Below are 19,689 nucleotides of genomic sequence, written 5' to 3'. Positions count from 1 at the left end.
AACTAATTTGGGGGATTAATTAATAAGAAGTGAAGAGAAAAACTAGTTGTAATGACAGCTTAATAAGTAATAATTAGAAAACCAAAACACTAAAAGCTTCTAGATTGTCCCTCCACTTACCAAAATATTGAAAATAAATACACTAATTAACAAAATATAAATAATAATTTTATTGAATAAAACAATCCTCTTAAATGTTGTTTACTGTACAAAAACAAAAAGAAAATAATAAAATAAAATCAATAAAATTTAAATAAATGAAGGGATGATCTAAATTACATTTCTACAAAAAGAGATAACATTTTTTTTTTTGGATATAGGAGAAATGTCTTTTTTGAAAATTATTGTCTTGTCTTTAAATTCTGTATGATCTGAGTAAATCATACTAACGATATTTTTAAGTCTTTCGTTTCAAAATTCTATAAATCTGATACATCTAGGACCTTTAAATTGGTCTTATTTGTTTTTCATACCCATTGATTAAAAAAATATTACTCTTTCAGTGTGCTTTATTACATTTATATCAGATATTCTTTATGCCTCATCCAAAACACTTGAATTAAATAGTTGGCATCAATATGATCCATTAATCGTCTACCTACAAGGAACTTTACCTCATCTTGTCCTTCTTTTGCAGCAATATGTAATGCAGTGTACATATCTTTTGTTGTAACATCTACTTGAGCGCCATGTTGTAACAGTAACATCACAATATCAACGTTACCCAGTCGTGAAGCAATATGTAATGGTGTTTGTTGTTCACGAGCCCTCGCATCGACTTGCGCTCCATTTCGTAATAAAATTCTGATAATATCAGTCTGAAAAAAGATATTAACATTCATAATTATTGATGTTATTATTGGAATATTATTTTGGAACTACGCTCCTTATCATACGTTATCGTTCTGATTTGTTTGCTGGTTGGGAGGTAAAACCAAAAAGTGCAACAGAAAACACCAAAAACTGACTATTTTCATCTAGGCTACCCAGGAAACTAAAACTTTTTCAATCGATTCAGCTTCCCATGCATTTGGATAAAATTTGTCAATTTTATAATTTGTCAATTAGTATTTTTTGCCAAAATTTTATGTTTTATCATTTAAAAAAAATGAGTTGTGAAAGTTTTCAGAAGTTAAAGATAACAGAGATAATGTAAAGTAAGTACAAGGAAATGTCTACAAAATTACATAGTAAATGGAATTTTTATTTCGTACGTTTCGTCTCTATTTATTTCTCTTGACAGTTAAAGAAAAATGGCTGATGAAAAATTTACATATTTACCTGATTTGCTCGGGCAGCTAAATGTAAGGGAGTTTCACCTCGGATGGTTGGTACATCTGGATTTGCTTCATGTTGAAGCAAGTAAATAACGATATTCATACAACCCATAAAACTGGCAACATGAAGAGGTGTTAAACCACTTTCAGTTGTGGCACTGATACTTGCACCATGTTTAAGCAGCAATTCTACAACTTTAATTCTATTTTTCTTGCATGCTATATGTAAAGGTGTAAATCCATTAAGTGCACGTGCATTAGCATCAGCTTGACGATCTAACAATAATTTTGCAACACGAACATGTCCACAATGAGCAGCTACATGAAGTGCGGTTAAATAATCAACAGTAACTTCATCTACAGGAGCTCGATGATACAATAATATTCTGGCAGCCTCAACATGTTCACCTTGTGCTGCCATGTGTAATGGTGCTAAACCATTCTAAAAAAATAAATCATTATATGTAAGTATACAATATTATCGAAAGTTATTATATGTATTGTCAAATAAGTTTCGAGATTGATTGTGATGTGCTATAATGCTGAGGGCATGGCCCAAAACTGTATGGATTCCTACAAATGGAATCTATTTTGAAAAACATTCAATACATTTGGATGGATTGTATTTTGAATTTTAATTAATCAATGGCGAAACCTATTTGAAAGGGTAGAACATCATACTTTAGTTTTGGAGCTAATGGGTGCTCCTTTCTCTAACAACATATCCACGACTTGTTCATGACCCGAGCGTGCTGCACAATGTAACGGTGTTAGACCATCACGTGTTTTTGATTCAATATTAGCTCCTTTTTCTAATAATAGAGCAACCATATTTGTTTTACCCCATTTTGCAGCCACATGCAAGGGGGTTATATTATGTTTTGCTGCATAATTTACATCAGCGCCTTTTTGTATTAATAAATTTGCTATAGCCTCATTTCCATAGTGGGAGGCAATGTGTAATGGAGTGAAACCAGATTTTGATGTAACATCAGGATTGTGTTCATTCTAAAATTAGAATAATTAATTATTAATACGCTTATGTGATTGGATATTGGATTATTTTGTTTTAATTTATGTACTCACTTCTAATAATAATTTTGCTGCTTTAACATCATCCTTTTTAGCAGCAATATGCAAAGCTGGCAAACGTACTTTCCCGCGAGTATCATTTTCTAAGAGGACGGCTACGACTTTATCGTGTCCTTGTTGCATTGCCACGGCAAGCGGTGTGAAACCATCCTGTATAAAAAACGTACAACATTATGATTAATTTTCAAGGAATTGGTACTTTTTGTGTTTCAATAATACCTCTGTGGCAAGACTCTGATTTGCTCCATTAGCCAATAAATATTTAACAACTGAATCATGGTTTTCTTGAGCTGCCATATATAATGGTGTGAAACCATTTTGTGATTGGACATTAACAGCAGCTCCATGTTGAACTAATAATTTAACAACTTCTTCTTGTCCAGCTAGAAAAATTAAATGGTTTCCATTAAATACCAATCGAAAAATAAGGACAGATTAAGCAATTGAAGTGTTTCTTTATGATGTTTTTTCATTCGCTTTAACTCGAATCAAGAGATTGAAATTAAATTAACGGGATAAAGCTACAGAGAAAATGTGTGAAAAATCGAACTGCAAAAGACATACAACCAACGAGAAAAGTCTTTAAAGAAGAATTATGCGTGGAGTTATTCTAGTCGAAAAAAATTTATAAAATTTTGTTTTGACAAATATTTTAAACAAACTGTCCCTTATTCCATAAATATTTTTTAAATAAGGTGGTTTCAACAATAATTTCCACAAGTTTCCCGAAGCCTCACAAAATAATTGAAATGGTGTTATTGAGATCGTTTAAAACTTAAAGCAAGTTTTGATTGGAACAATTAAATTTTTTACATGACTGAACACTTTTTATAAAACGAAAACTATTATAATTCTTGAACTCTTGTGAAGACATATCATATTTTCTTAAGAAACTTTGGTTCTCTAGAAAAAATTTTAAACTTTCAATTGAAATCTGAATATTTTAAGAAATTTACAAAGACTAATAATTTCATTATTAAATTTTTTTTCGCTAGTTACTCCAACACATCTCTAAAAATAATAAACGTTTTCAGATTAGAATAGTAAGAAAGGTAATTTTTGGATAAAAAAGATAAAGCTGCGTTTTCAGTTATTAAATAGCATTCATAGGAATGTGACGAAGAATAAAATCAATAATCATATTAAATATCACATACCTAACGATGCAATGTGAAGAGCAGTGTTTCCTTTTTTAGTAGCAGAATCAACGATAGCACCACGTTTGAGCAGTTCGGAAACAACATTGACATGACCATCTTTTGAAGCTAAATGTAAAGCATTTAATCCATTCTGAAACAAAACAAATGATATTATAAATAAATAGATCTTAAATTCTAGGTATAGAAAGACAATAGTATAGGACAAGAAATATACAAAATACTTTTAAAACTTTTGTGTGTAGCTTCATTATAGGAAGTTTAAAATTTTGGAGGGTTCGTAAAAGAATACACCGAACTTTTAACATTTTTGAGAATTTTATCAAAGGAATTATAATGCAAATTGCTCTTTCTAGTGTTAAATAGAAAGACAATCAAATATGTTAATTCAGATTGTGATTTGTGTATAGACCAATTATTGTTTAAGTTCGTTTATATACAGGCGGTTAGTACTTTTTTCTCGCTTTTTAACACGCTTTTATTAGCTTCATACGTATGTTAGTATGTTGTGGATATGTAACGGAATCTTTGAACATTATTTTGATCCCTTCAAATCGCCGGATTAACTCGAAAATTGGCATACTTATCAAAGACCGATGGCAATACAATAATTTATTAAGTTTATTTGATTATTATGATCATATTTTTTGTAAATTATCGATTCCCCTATCTAAAAATATATACATTTATTTGCGCTCCCACCATATTTTTACGGAATTTTTGATAAATAAGTAATTGTCTAAAAAAACTAAAAAAGACAAAATAAATAATAGTTAACTAGCTGAACTAAAAGGTAGAAAATAATTTCTTTCAATTCCAAAAAACCATTTTATCGGAAAAGAGCGTGGGGTGCTTTTTAAGATATTTTATAATGACTTTACTTTTATCAATCAATACCTGTCTATAAAATATTTACAATAAATAAATAAATTATTTTCTACCTTTTAGTTCAGCTAGTTACAAAAGTGTGTTTTTAAGTTTTTTTTAAAACTATTATTTATTAATTATTATCAGCTGTAGAATGATGTAGTGGTAAAGTTTTTTTTACAAAATTAACTCTCTGGTCGTAGTTGAGAAAGAATAATACCAGAATGTTAGAATAATATTTATAAATTATTGATTGACAAAATGAAAGAACTAAGGAGGTTAAATTTTATATATATTTAAATATCTATAATAATATGGTAAATATAATATTATTTTTAAAAGTCTTGACTGACCTACTTTGAATATACTATTTATATAATTTTTAATAACTATTGTCCGATGTAATAATATAAGTTCAGAATATTGAAAACTATTATCTTTTCACACCAGATTGTATATTCTATTGATGTTATACAAGTCAATTTTAATGTACTATGCTAATATTTATATAAAATACCGCGCAAAATTTGTTTTATAATTTCTGGTACGCGCATTCATTTAAAGAAAAAACATTTATTCCCTGCACAGAGGGTTTTTTTTAAAGCTATCCCAAAAATATAAAAATGATAGAATTTTGAATTAAGCTTCCGTCCTTGAGAAATTGAACAGTTTTTAATCAATTTCGACTTATCGATTGGTTAGGGAATGAAAAGTGTTGGAAGTTTCTTGTTTTAGTTAGAAGGAGATCATATGATTAAAGTTAAGTTTAATTAAACAATTAAAATGGAAATTGGACCTTATATGAAATGTTCCACCGAAGGTAATGTTTGATATTAGACAAAATAAATTTAATTTCAAGAGAATGTTTACTAATAAATTAATAACTTGGAAAAACTTACCGCATTGCTTGTATTTATGTCGATATTGGACCGTAAATGCTCAAGAACTTTTTCAAGATGACCAGCTCGAGCTGCTCGGAGAAATGACGTATTACCGTCAGACTGAAAATAAAGAAAATATTATTTTAATATAATTTAATTATTTTAATAGATAGGAAATGAAAAACCAAATAATCCAAGAAATTTTGAAGATTGAAACTTGATCCATACACTGGAGTTATAGGCTAAAAACACACCGAAGGAATGCTTGTGGCACGGTGACTTGAAAGGCTTGGAAAAATGTGATAGAATACATTTAAATACGTGGTACTAAGCCCCATAGGATAGAGTCACTCACCACCGGTGTGTTTTTACCCGTAGTGATATTAAGCAACAAAAAAAAAAAATAATAATAATAATAATAATAATAATAAAAAGAAAAGAAAGCTTATGTTTCAAAGTAGTATTAAAAATTAGTTTAGAATTTTGCATATTTGTTGAGTGAATAATGTCAGTGTAATTCGTTTCATGATTGTCTAGTCGATTTCCAATGTGATGCTTAAATTGGATATTTATACAAATATCATACCCTGTATATATAAAATATATATTGAGGTATATTAATTTTAGTCCCAAATTTGCAATGCTTAGAAATATTGATTGTACGAAAAAAAAAATCGTATAGGTGTTAATAAAATCATTTATTAGTTTATTTTCGCTTGTCCGCCTGTCCGTCAGTCATCACAATAACTCAAAAACAAAAAGAGATATCAAGCTGAAATTATAGCGTGCTGAAGACGCAAAAAGTGAGTTTGAATTCGTAAATGAGCAACATATTCTAATTGGATCTTGGGCTCGTATGACTCATTTTAATAACCATTAGAGTTAGATGTTAAATGTAAAAAGTATTTCTTATAAAAAAGAGTGAGCGTAAAGTAGGATAAAACTTTGGTGTCTATGGTCATCATAATTCTTTTTATGCACACTCCTTTAAAGTTTGTATACTTGGAACTGGGGTGGTACCAGACTTCCGATGGATGAATAAACACTGGAGTCGTACGAGTTTTCGGTTTCGGTTTATTGCTAATGAGAATTCTCTGTTTCCCTTTGCGAAATTCAGGAATATATCATCGTAGTCCTTTTTAAAAAATAGGCTACAGACGCGTTACCTATAAATTTCTAATTTTGCACCAATATCATGGAATTTAAGAGTAAAAGTTAAGTAAAAATGTGCTTTATTATTACTACTGCTATTTTCCATTCACGGCGTTGAATATGTAATTGAAACGCAAGTATTTTTAAATCATTGACATTGAGAACGTAGTTGTTATAGATTTGCGGAAATTCATAAATTATTACTTATAATTTTAGATATTAGAATTTTTTATATAATACAATTGTGTTTTGAACAATGAATTGTTCTCCGTGTAGTTATATAGACACATTTATAATGGAATAATATACAATTATTTATATAATCACATTATTGTGGTGGTCTCTAATTAGGTTAATAAATGAAAAACGACCGCTCCCAGTTTGGCATGTGTCCAGACAATTTGAAAATCAAATAAATATTTTAATGAAAGTATTTTATTATTCATTTATTCATAATGTAAAAGATATTTTCATTTGATGTTAAAAACATAACAAAATATAATCTATTTGTTATAATGGAATTTCAGGAAAAAATATTTTATGTAATAAACAATATGACTATAAAATTTGATTATTTGAGTCGATAGCATAGTTTATGACTTCCCAAAAAATATTGTTACATCAGAGAAAATATTTCATATATTTCTTAATTTTTTTCGATACTTTTACTACTAGGTACAGTAAAAAAAATATTTACTCTTAAAATTTACGGTAAAATTGGTTTTGTTTACCCGCTGAACGATTTTTAGTTTGGAAATCTAAATGAATAAATGAATTAAACACTTTTAACAGAAATAAAACCGACTTCAAAATAAAAACTTTTCCAAAACAAATTACTATACGCTTATAAGTGAAAAAATATCATGAGTTAAAATATTGTTATTTTTGGAGTCAGTGTCAGCCAAGGAAACAACTCTGACAGAACAGTTTGCTACATTAGCTTGGCTGACACCGACTCCATAAATAACAATAATTTTAGCTACATTATATTATCGTTATTTTTTACTTTTTAGTGCATATTAATTTGTTTTGGAAAAGTTTTTCTTTTGAAGTCGGTTTTCTTTTTGTTAAAAGTTTTTTATTTTGTGATTTTTAGTCAGATCTGAAGTACACTAACTAATTTGTCACTAAAAAAATAATCATCTAAATCGGTTGGCGTGAGATTGAGTTATTCGTCCTCTTGTCGTGTAAACTTAATGCAAATTTAAGACTTAATAACCTCTTCCTTTTTTGTTTGAAGTCGGTTAAAAATGGACATTATTTTTATCAATAATCAATCTTCCCAGTTTAGAAATTTAGTAAACAGATTAAACCAAATTTTACTGTCTAGATTTTGAGTGAATTTTATTCCGTCAATTTGTTTTTTATTCTACAAAATTTTGCACAGTGATTGATATCGTATTGCAATTTCAATATATAAAATATGAAAAATACAAATTTCAGTAACACAATTGTATATTTCAAACTATCCCTTATACTCTACACCAGACATGGGCGAGTTATTTTAAATCGAAGTCACCATTGTTATAACTTTATTGTGGGCCATAAACTTTATGGTGTGCTCATAGAGGAGGAAGCGAGACGGGTATACGACTCTTCTACCTATCTCAGTTTCTCTAATAGTAATGAGATTTGGTTGTCACTGGTTAGAGTATCACTGGCTTATTCGTATGTTAGTTACAGAAGTCTGAGTGTATTCTCTAAAGTCTACACTATGGCAAAAAGCAATTAAAGTTTGTTTCATTGGAATATGCTTTTTACACTTGTTGCAAGCAGAAAATGTTACCGGTATATAGTTTATTATAACCACTGTGGTGATTTATATTTTTTTCATGAACAACTATTTTCTGATAAATAAATCGATATGTTTAGTTTCATAGAAAGTGGCTACCTTTTTCGAGTACGACTCATCATTTAGGACTTCATATTTTCGTATACCTAAACCCACACGAAAGTCAAGTGTCAATATATCTACGTTTGAGTTAATATGTCGCAAATTCTGCTAAAAAATACAGTGAGGTCTAGTGCCTGTATTTTATAGTGAAGAAAAACCTTGTTTCCAATTTGGTAAAGAAATTATTTCTAATTTTGTAACAAGAATAGGTAGGCTTGGTATATTATTTGAAACTTGTAAAAGCTCTAATGTTCTATAAATATACACTTTAAGAGTAAATAGTAATAGTTGCGTGGCATTCACATTTGATTTTTAAAACAATTTGAAGTTTATCATATTTAAGCATACATGCAAAATAAACTTAAATTGTAATATTGATTAGCTACAAATTGTACCTATTGTTTCTGAGTAATGATGATAAAACATCTATAAAACGAAAACCTAATAATAGTTTATTAACATATAAAAATGAAAACATTATTTCGAAGATACATGAAACTTTGCGTGTTGTTTTTATTAAACCCACAATGAATATGACATTTGTTTTTTTTTTATTAGAAGTAAATATAGGTATTAAAATTGTTGAAGTCACAATTATTTTCAAAATTGGCATAATATAATTTTTTGTTGCCAAAAATAAGACTAACAGGTTGTGAATTTAATGTATTTGAATTCTAACAAGAAAAAGAAATTTTGTAGAATTAAAAACATGCTTTTGTCAATGGCAATTTTATTATTAATTTGCCTACGTAGATGTCATACTAAATGAACAATTTCGATTGTTAAGTTTTCATTTGAAAGCCGAGGCTATTATTAGCTGTTAAAAACAATAAGATTTTTACTCGCTATGTCAGTCTTCATACTCATGTGGAAGCACTAGGAAGTTAGTAGAAGTTTTCTTTATAGCAAATTTTATAAATTTTCAAAGAAAAAATTTTTTTAATAGTACAATGTTTGTTATTTCACATTGAGAACGATTATTTTGCGATAATTTTTAAATTTTACTGTATTTACACTTGTCATACTCTTTGAATAATAATTGAATCAAAGAGCTGAAAATGATTATAAAGAAATTTGTTTGATGCGTTTTATACGGCTAATGTTGCAATTTAAAGTTATAGGAGATAAAGTTTTAAACAAGTTACTTAAATATATAGCTTTTAATTTAAATAAAATTTGTTGATTTCTATGTTCCAAGCCAATGGAATGGTCGATTATTAAATAAAATGTAAAATTTATTATTATTGTTTGATTACAAAGTCTTAGGCAATTTTGTATAAATTTTGGTTAATTGGTCGTGAAACAAAAATTTTTTCATATTTAACCAGATTGTGTTATTTTTTCAATTTTTATATCTTGTATATATGAAATATGTATACAAATTTAAGTCTCAAGTTTGTTACGCTTAGAAATATTGATGATACGAAATAATTTTTGGTAAAGGTGTTCAAAAAAATAACTTATTTCATCAATAAGTCCGTCCGTGGACCTGCTAATTCAAAAACAAAATGAGACAATTTAGGATAAAGCTTTGATGTCTATTTTTTTCAAAACTATAAGACATAGGAAGTTGAAAAGCATGTAGTTTTAACCAGTGGCTTTGTGACAGATTCTTGTAAAAACATTCTAGAAAATACTTTCGAAAATTTTCGAAATATTCAAAAACCAAAACAAATGACAGATTAAAGACCGCCATAACTGTGTTGGTTTTTCAAAACTCTTCTAATTTAGTAAAAATAATGCAAGCACTGACATTCAACACTTGCTATACAGGGTATTGCAACAATTAACTTGGTCAATTGTTTGTCCTCACGTGTTTTTTTTAACATCGGCCTTAATCATAATTGCTGTGACAGGTTTCTCCTTTTATATGGGTTTTCCTGCCAAATAAGGACTCCAAATAAATTGCTAGTAGTTTAATACGAGTGATAACTATACATAGGTATCACAAAACAAAACCGATTTCGTTTTTTTTTTCTTTTGAACTGTCTTTCTATAAATTTACGTATTGAAATTAACATCATGTTCTTTATTGCAATGGAAATTGAATATTGTATAAGACTAAAATCAATATATTGAATTTTCTCAAACAATTTTTGTTTGTTTCTTTTACACTGAAAATAATATAATAATATTGCAAATTTTAAATTGAAAATAATATTCGCATTTTTATATTTAATTATAGTTGAAAAATTTGAATAGTTATAATAGGGACACTTACCATGCGTCCAAATTTAAAACATCCTGGCATTATTTACGAAAAATAGTTACAATAAAATAAAATAAAATCAAAATTTGTATAACCAAAATTATAATATGTAATAATCACAATTATTTAAAAAATAAATTCACATTTTCAATAACATAACAACAAAATACAAGTTTTTAGCATTTATTATTCGCAATCACAGATCCATGCGTGTGTGTATGTTGGTACAACTGTTTGAATGTTCTAACGAAAATGTTTTTTCTTCTGTATGGTTTTTAATCGTTATATATAATAAATTTATGACGACGCATTTTCTATTTTGTGTGTGTATCTATATGAAAAGATATTTTTAATGGAGAAAAAAAAATCTTTTAAAATATTCAAAATGTTATTATTAAAGGTAAAAACATGATGATGAAAATATTTAACCCCCGAGTTCTATCGTCTACCTTAATGTTATATCTATCTATATGTACATCATATGTCTGATTTTTTAATGCACTTGCACTTAACGAACATATACTAACGAACATGTAGACGCGACATCGTTATATTGTAGTTATATATGTTCGTTATATGTATAGTATAAAACGCGCGCAGTTATATAAAAGCCGGCGTCTACAAGCCTCGCATGAGCATGAGATAGTGGTTGTTGCCACGCCCGACATTTATCTAAACACGTTCAATATATTCTACACTCACATTTTTACCTTATGTCATTTCCTTATTATTTATAGTATGGACAGTAATCATCACCCAACGATTTTCTAACGCCTTTATATTCAACAACATGCTTTTCTCTTGGTTGATAGGCAGGTATATGTTATTTAAGATTGATTATAACTGGTAAATCAATATTTGATAAATGTCAAGGTATAATTTTATTTAATCTAAAATAACTTTCAATTATTATTATTAGAATAGAAATAATTCAAACACACTTTTTTTGAAGCGGTTTTTCAATAATTTCAGATTTTTTGCCTTCGAAGTCAAAACTCGAAACTACAATTATTTACATCTCTTATATCCCTTAGAATCGAGGAGGACATTGTTACCATAGTATAGAATTTTCAAATTTAGTTTACTAGCCATCAAACTTCCAAACAGACGTTCCATATAAACTCAAACATTTTTCTTTAATTTTTTTTGTTGGATGTTTTTTTGTTGTATGTACCGTCTCTGAGATGTTGCTCTAAATCCTCGAGAGTGGCCCAAATTTTTTAATAATAATAATAAAAAGTGGGTAAGTTTGAATCGAATGTGTAGTTTTTTTGAATCTAATGCACTCCAATTGCAAAAATGAAAAGATCATAAAACTTTGTTGTTTGTTTGTGTCTTTTTTTTATGTGATAGAAGTAACGAGAAGAGATGTTAACTTTTTCTGAACTGTTTTCGTCCATTCTCAAATCGAAAAGTTGTCAAACTGTGTGTATTAAAAGTGCTTTATTTTCTAAATTAAATTTTCCAAAATTAAAACAATGTTAAAATCAATATCTTGTATTTGAAATATAATTTAGAAATAATAGATTTTGTATTTTTTGCGAATGTTACTGATCCTAAACATACTTCGATGCTAAGCTTGTATAACCTTTCCATGTATTTAGTTAAAATTATCTTCACGATAGAAATAGTAGAAAATAATATGCTCTCAAGCTTGCAAAAGATTCAAAATTCCTCGGAGAGCCATATCGAAAATGACTGAGAGTTACTTCTTGAAAGTAGGTATTTCAATACTCATTTTACTATAAAAAGTCATTAAAACATTGCGAATTTTTTCCAGTTTGGCCACTCATGTCTTGTATACCTAAGGTAATGACTGTATACTTGTATACGTAATATGGCGGATTTGTTCGGTAGTGCCTAGATCCTCAAATAAGTACACAAATAAGTACACTAAGTAGAGTGGTCCGAGTTTTAACAGCAGGATAATAATGATAATTCCTCAATAAAATTATTAGTCGGAAAAGTAAATATAGACATACAGAATGTGAAAAAAAACGATATTTTTGTGAATCCAGAAGGGTTACTTAAAAAAATTTAAAATTTAGCATACAATGCCCCAAGCATGGGCCTTTTTATAGCGCTATTGCATTTGCAATAGTCATTGGCGCCGGATATTTTTTCTCGAATTGGCATAATAGCACATCCATATCTCTACCGCTTGTTTTCGTAATTAAATATTTCGTAATTATTAGTTTATTAAGAAACTGTCCTTATTTTATCTGCCATTTGCTAGCATACTGCCTTGTTGTTGACCACCCTGTATAAAAGGAACATTTGACGTATTGAATATCAAGTATGTATAGAATAACTTTGTATATCATAGGATAGTTTACTTAAAAAAGTAGTTCTAAATATTTTTAAACATTTAAAGTGCAACATAAATAAAATAGTTATAATGCATATATGAAAGTATATTAAAAGCTATAAGAAAATTGAGACATATAAAGAGATCATTTTACACACTTGTGGGAAATTGCTTTAAAGTTGACAACTTCAATACACACTATTAAATAAAGTTGTGTATAGTTTGTTAAATATCATTCATCTATTATGTATATAAACGTTTTATATAAAAGGATTCATTCGTATTTGTTATAACACGTTTATATAGCAAACTATTTGCTATTACATATATCTGCCGTACGCTTTGTTTAATTGACCTATTAATTTACTTACATGTTTTATACGGTTTTTATGTATTAAATACAATGAATAAATTCAATCAATTAATTAGCAATGTTTAAATATAAAAAACAAATACTTTTTAATATACCTACCACGTTTTCAAAACGGACTAAAAAGTATAAAATGGTGAAATTATTGTAATATATTGTAATGTTAAAAAGCTTAGAGTGCTCTTCTTGCATTTTTATTGCCAGTATATCCAAAATTATTGCTGGTAATTTAGATTACCATTATAATAATTTAATTATTTTATACTTTTTAGTCCGTTTTGAAAACGTGATATATTAAAAAGTATTTTTTATTTAAATTTATAATGATCAAAATTTGAAGTCTGTTGCTTATCGAAAAGCTAGCCAATAGCCGCTATTCCTTAATCATCAGTTTCTGTTTTTGGCATTGCTTTTTTTCCTTTTCATGTATTGTTATCCTGTTTTTATATGTGTTAAAAATTTCAAGTCTCTAGCTCATCTATGTTCAAAGTTTGTAACAAATTTTGAACAATCTGAACAGACATTCAGAAAAGCGAGATAGGAAAAACGTGGTAAAAAAACAAGTACTTTAAGATCAACAATCGTTGTTTCAACAGGTCGTTGTTTTAACAAATTCTATAAATTCGTAATTTACACACTTTGCACTGTTTTGGCGTTAGACGCCTAGAGTTCAAATTTTAAATCTTTTTTTAAATGTTAGCGCGATTTTGCTAACATTTAGTATGAATACTCTGTTTTATTAGGCCCAAAATAAAAATAAAAATCTGTTAACGTTGTTGAGCTGCGACTTGATGAACTTGTTAATAAGGGGTGGGTGGGTTACTATCAATATTATAAAAGTTATAAAGATAAGATTATCAATTGGGTTAACATGGTCAAGATACTAGGATAAAATTAAATTGTTGTATTATTACCGGTCCTTGATATGTGTTCAAATAAATAAGTTAGAATAAGGTTAAATTGGACTTCTAACATTTTATTGTAAGTTACGAGTGATGTTAATATAACCGAGTTTAAAACGAATTTTAAATCTCTACTTGAACGTTGCCTAGTGCCTTACTCTTTTAATAATCGAGTCCAAAATTTTAATTTAATTCCAGAATAATTCATTTTTGTTTTCGCCATTAAAAAAGGGTAAGATTTAATATTACTGTGTCTCTGCCAAAAATCATTTAATTGCTGTTGTAGGTTTTACTACCTGCGTTCAAAAAGTTTATACGAAACAATAGTCATTCGTATACCTACTTAATAACACTGAATAACTCGAAAAAGGTAATGTATCACAGCACAGTTAAAGATAAATAAACAGGCTCTCCGTTCCAATCTTTCACATAATATCTCTACAGATATACTTTTAAATTAATAAAAATTTGTCACCCAATTTTAAATTTCGACAAATTGGCAAGTTTTTAAGCTTCTAATCAGGAAAATAGAATAGAATAGTTGTTTAAAATTTCCCCGCTGAAGGGGATAAAAAAGGGGTTTTTAAATAGTTTCTAATTATTTATATTCAAATCGTTTCGTAGTTTTTATGGTGTTTTGACAATATGGTGGATGTACTGATATGAGTAAAAAATAAATTCTCAAAAGAAACCTAACAATATTTCTATTATGAAAATAAATTAATTTTTAACACTACTTTTTGCAAAAATTGGTTTTACATCGAAAAATTCACACAATTCCAAATTTATGTTATATATTTTAAATGTTCAATATTCAAGTCTTAAGGCATCCGATGATAAAATATGATTGGGTTTCAATGACAAAGTAAACACATTTCGTTTTACTAAATAAAATCGAAAGCAAATTTCCTCAAATTATTTGAAGTTTAATCATAATGGATGTTACTGTTATGACTTATATCTCAAAATAATGTTTCCATATCTAGGTATCTACCCACGTTTTCATACATACATACTCTTCAAGTTTTGTATGTAGTTTTGAAACTTTTAATTATATTAATAACATCGATTGAAAAGTTTACATGAACTTCTCAGACATCGTCTCTTGGTATTTAATAATCAAATAATTTTCAATTGCACATTCATTTAGTGTTTTTTTACAGTTCATTGTACAAACAAATCATTATTACTTATTTCAAAAAAAAAAATGCTACGAAAAAAAAACCACATCAAAAACCGACTATTTTCATCTAGGTTATCTAGGAAACTAAAACTTTTTCAATCGATTCAGCTGGTCATGATTATTGAGAAAATGCAAATATATTATTATAATTGTCAATTTGTATTTTTTGACAAAATTTTAGGTTTTATCATTAAAAAAAATTGAGTTATTAGAAGTTATAGATAACAGAGATAATTTAAAGTTAAGTACAAGTAAATTTTATGTTGTGTCTTAATAAAAATCCTGATCAAATCAAATGTAGGTGCGCACACATTAGGTTGACTACTCGATCAGAAGTATGTCTTTTTTTAATCTAATATTACAATTGATTCAACCCAAAGTAGCAACTACTAACCCAATTTTTATTTTCCAGATATTTTAATGGACAATCTCAGAAATTGTTTATGTTTGGAAGAAAGGTTGAATATTATTAACTAAGAGGCTCAAAAGGGTCAATTTTCGAGCCAAAATTTTACTTTGCAGTGTCATAAAAAGAAAGAATGCTGCAAATTCGCAGGTTTCTTAGAATGAAGGCTCCATACCTATGTAATACACAACCACAAACGATAATATAATCTTCGTGTCTCAGAATTTTGATTTTTGATTAAATATTGTATATCCAAAAAATCGTAAAAAAGTATACTGATTTCCAATATCATACGAAAAAAAGGCGTTATTTTTGGTTCATTTATTCGGAATTTTTGTTTACTTTGTCACATTGAACAATTTTAAATTATAGTTTAACGCCAAAATTGATGGATGTTGTGAAGTAATATAATTTCATTTTATATTTGTTTCTAGATTGTTTCGACTCTCTTTATAGCTTCCAACATTGTATGAACATAGATATATACTACTTATCCATTTTTATGGATCGATAACTATTATTGTCTTATGCGCATGCGCTATGGAAATGTGTATATATATACAAAATAGGTATGCCATCCATGTAGTTAAATTACATAATATAATTGTGCCATATATAATAGGTAGATATAGAAAAGTATATGTTTCTTGGCGATCATAAAAAAAAATTACGTCATCAAATAGAAATTTTTTGTTGTAGACAAATACAGTACCTGTGGGTTGTCTCTATTATGACATCATTTCCGACTGTTTTTTGTTGGGCTGTGTAAAAATGTCTGCACGTCATGTACAAAGAAAATATGTTATAAAAATGATGTTTGAAAATGTTTACTTAATGAAAACTCCAAGTAAGAATTGTCTGAATTGTATTTTACTAAATTTTTCTGCAAAAAAATGTAGCGAATAATTTTGCTTTATTAAGACTCCCATTGTTTCTCTTATAACGTAAAGAGGAAGTTAAGATCTATCCTTTTCAATTGGTTGAATTGTTTTTCATTTTGATAAAAACAGGAATCAAAAGTGAGTAAAAACTAAGTATGTCCAATTTAAATTGGCTGAGAAAACCTTGAAGATGTCAACAAACTTGGCTACAGAAAGCACAAAGAAGCCATTGTAGATGCTATGTAGACAGATCCCAAAATAATTAATGCCAGTCTAAAATATTTTTTTAATATAAGACAATTTAATCCTTTACAAAGGGAGTTCTGATAGAATGTCCTATCTTTCTATAGTACGATTAATATACGAAAAATACGAATAAATTATTAAATTCCTAATTTAACGGGATAGATAAATCGTAATCAAAGGAGAAGGATACAAAGTTACGAGCAATTTTATTAAAAAATGGTGATGGTAGGTAGTAGATACTAAATCAATTAATACTCGGTTCGATTAATTTGAAAAAATGGAGGTTATTTATTACATATTGAAATTTTTTAAGGAAATAGAACTCTTTGCTATTATTGCAGCTTAGTAGGGTTAGATTTATTAAAAAATCTATAGAAAATGCTTTCTTTCGATATTAATTTGCAACGATTTATGTGAAAGATTGCCTGTTTTTTCTTTTAGTAATAAGTTTCAATTTAGAACTTATTTAATGCCTAAACTTGCTGAGGCCAACCATTAAGCCACTGCCAGAGACAGATTAAGAAATTTTATGCTTGCAGGCAACTTAAAAAATTAAACGTAATAAAAATGTGCCTTATTTTGTATTCTAGATATTGAAGTTCTAAATATTCTACACAAAATATCGTTCAACAGCTTTTTTGTATGACAGAATTTAAATGATCAAATTTTATATTCCCAACACCACTTCCATGACTTGTACGTTGAATGATGATTTTTAAGTCATTGTTTCTAAGTTATTCATATCATTTTCAGCTTTCAGATAAAATCAAATAATTTATAAGGAAAAAAAATTATTAATAAATTCAAAGAAAATGGCCAAATTAGTAGACAGAAATTTAAAGAAAATTATAAATATGAATATGAATTATTCCTGTTAAAAGAATGATGGTTGAAATTTTCAAAATATTTTGCTAACAAAAAATTTCAATGCTTCAAAAAAAGCATAATTTATATTTATTTAAGCCTTTTTATTATTCAAACTTTAATATAATAATACTATAATAAAATACAGATACAGTATTGCGTTGTTCGTATAGATAATATACCTACATTGAAACGATGTAGCCATTTTAATTAAATAAAGCTTAAAAGCTTCCAAATTAAATACTGTATTGAATAGAATGAACACGTAATCAAAATTCGGCAGGCATATATGTCGTAGATTCTATACCAAACAAATACAAAGAAAGGTATGTATAGAGTGTTATCCTCGGATGAAGAAATTTCAAGTTGAAAAAACTAGATCAAATTTAGCAAAAAAGTTTGAGGACGTAATATGTGTGAAAGTTGATGATACACGATAAACAAGGAAAATTTACAAAATTTAAAAAACCTCCGACAAATATTTCGGGTACGGAAACCTAAATTCACACTTGAAACACAACTAAAAACACTCTTCATTAAATTTCTTTTTACCTTATAGCCTTCTCAAAACTGAACCAATTTTGAAGATGATCACCACTTTTTAAATTGTTTTGGGTATGAAATCCTAAACTCGCACTTGAAGTAGAGATCTCTCTTAAAAAGATTAAAAAAGATTCTAAATAGAGATTCTTAATTTTTTGCTATAATTTACACGTAATTAAGATTTTTGCTGTTGAAATTTTCTTTTAATTTTCAGAATAAAAATAGTTTTTTTTTTTACGTAATATAACTAAAATTGTTCCTTAAACATAAGCGTCCGTAAACATATACAAAATTTATCTTAAATAAGGCATATTAGCAGGTTAAGGGAACTTGTCAGCTTGTCGGGGAACACTCAGCTTGTCGGGACGAATGAGGAATATCACTCAAAAATTAAAATCAAGCGTTCCAACAAGCGTTTGTATACCGAAGAAAATTATTGGATTTTCTCAGTTTGTCGGGATGAATGAAGAATATCACTCAAAAATTAAAACCAAGCGTTCCAACAAGCGCGGCGTTTGTATACCGAAAAAAAATAATTGGGTAATTCATTGGGTTATGTAAAAAACTTGGGTTATGTATTCTAAGATAACTTTTGCATGATTTTTAAACTCTGTTAAGTGGTTACCATTCATAGAAAACTAGAATCAACACTCGGTATTCACTGTTAGTTTTATAGCGAGCGATGAAATAGATGTATATTAGAATGAAAATAACATCATTATGAAAATTCAGTAATTTTGAGTTTGGAATTGATAATTTAATTTTTAAAATAATTACATTATCTTTATATATATCTATCTATACATTGCATTTAGAATAATTCTATTATGTTTATTTATTATCTCTACCTGAAACTTCGGAATTTGGTTTATGGAATCGTTGCTTGTGTATTTGTTTTGTATCTTTTTTTTTGTTATATACTTTTTTTATAATGAAGTTTAATTTTAGCTTGTTTATAGGTATTGATTGTTAGAAGATAAAAAATTCGTTTTTCCTGGGTTAAAACCAAAATTTTAGTCAAGTCAATTTATAAAAAATGTTTAGTAAAATTTGGCTCGAGAAAGCATCCATCTATTGAGAAACTTTTTCAGTTTAACGGAAGCCAACAACTCGGTTTAAAGTATAGACTATTGAGAAACATGAACAACTTTTTATTCAGACACGCAAAAGGGTTCTAAATGAACCCTACGTAGGTGTTATTATAAACTTAACTGAAATAATGACAATAAAATGCATTAAAATTCGCATTAAATTATATTTTTACCCTTCACCAAATGTTTTCAATCAGACATTCACATTATATCTTTAACTTCGAAGCTTTTGTTTTTAGGGTTCTCCGTATTTGGCATAATATTCTGTATAAATAGTTATGTACATTCAATTATTCCGTGAAATGAAAAAAAAGGCTGTAATGGATGTTTGATTAGTTTTTACTAACATATGTATTCATTCTTCGT

At 27.9% G+C, this 19,689-nt stretch overlaps 1 protein-coding gene across 12 annotated transcripts in view; it reads right to left on the bottom strand.

The window, feature by feature from the left end:
• LOC123299234 (ankyrin-3-like) overlaps positions 1-19,689 on the bottom strand; it is a 184,131-nt gene that overhangs the window by 132,744 nt on the left and 31,698 nt on the right. For all 12 annotated transcript variants that reach the window (XM_044881543.1, XM_044881553.1, XM_044881544.1 and 9 more), the window contains exons 2-8: positions 5,293-5,394; positions 3,527-3,659; positions 2,589-2,752; positions 2,364-2,519; positions 1,959-2,285; positions 1,282-1,719; positions 615-818 (exon numbers count right to left, since the gene is read on the bottom strand). In XM_044881543.1, the coding sequence (XP_044737478.1) occupies positions 615-818; positions 1,282-1,719; positions 1,959-2,285; positions 2,364-2,519; positions 2,589-2,752; positions 3,527-3,659; positions 5,293-5,394 (1,524 nt within the window). The remainder of the gene's footprint in view (positions 1-614; positions 819-1,281; positions 1,720-1,958; positions 2,286-2,363; positions 2,520-2,588; positions 2,753-3,526; positions 3,660-5,292; positions 5,395-19,689) is intronic.

The sequence above is a fragment of the Chrysoperla carnea genome, chromosome 4 (assembly GCF_905475395.1).
Source record: "Chrysoperla carnea chromosome 4, inChrCarn1.1, whole genome shotgun sequence".
Lineage (NCBI taxonomy): Eukaryota > Metazoa > Arthropoda > Insecta > Neuroptera > Chrysopidae > Chrysoperla > Chrysoperla carnea.
The sequence above is the reverse complement of the archived record's forward strand: the minus strand, read 5'-3'. Positions and strand labels throughout refer to the sequence as shown.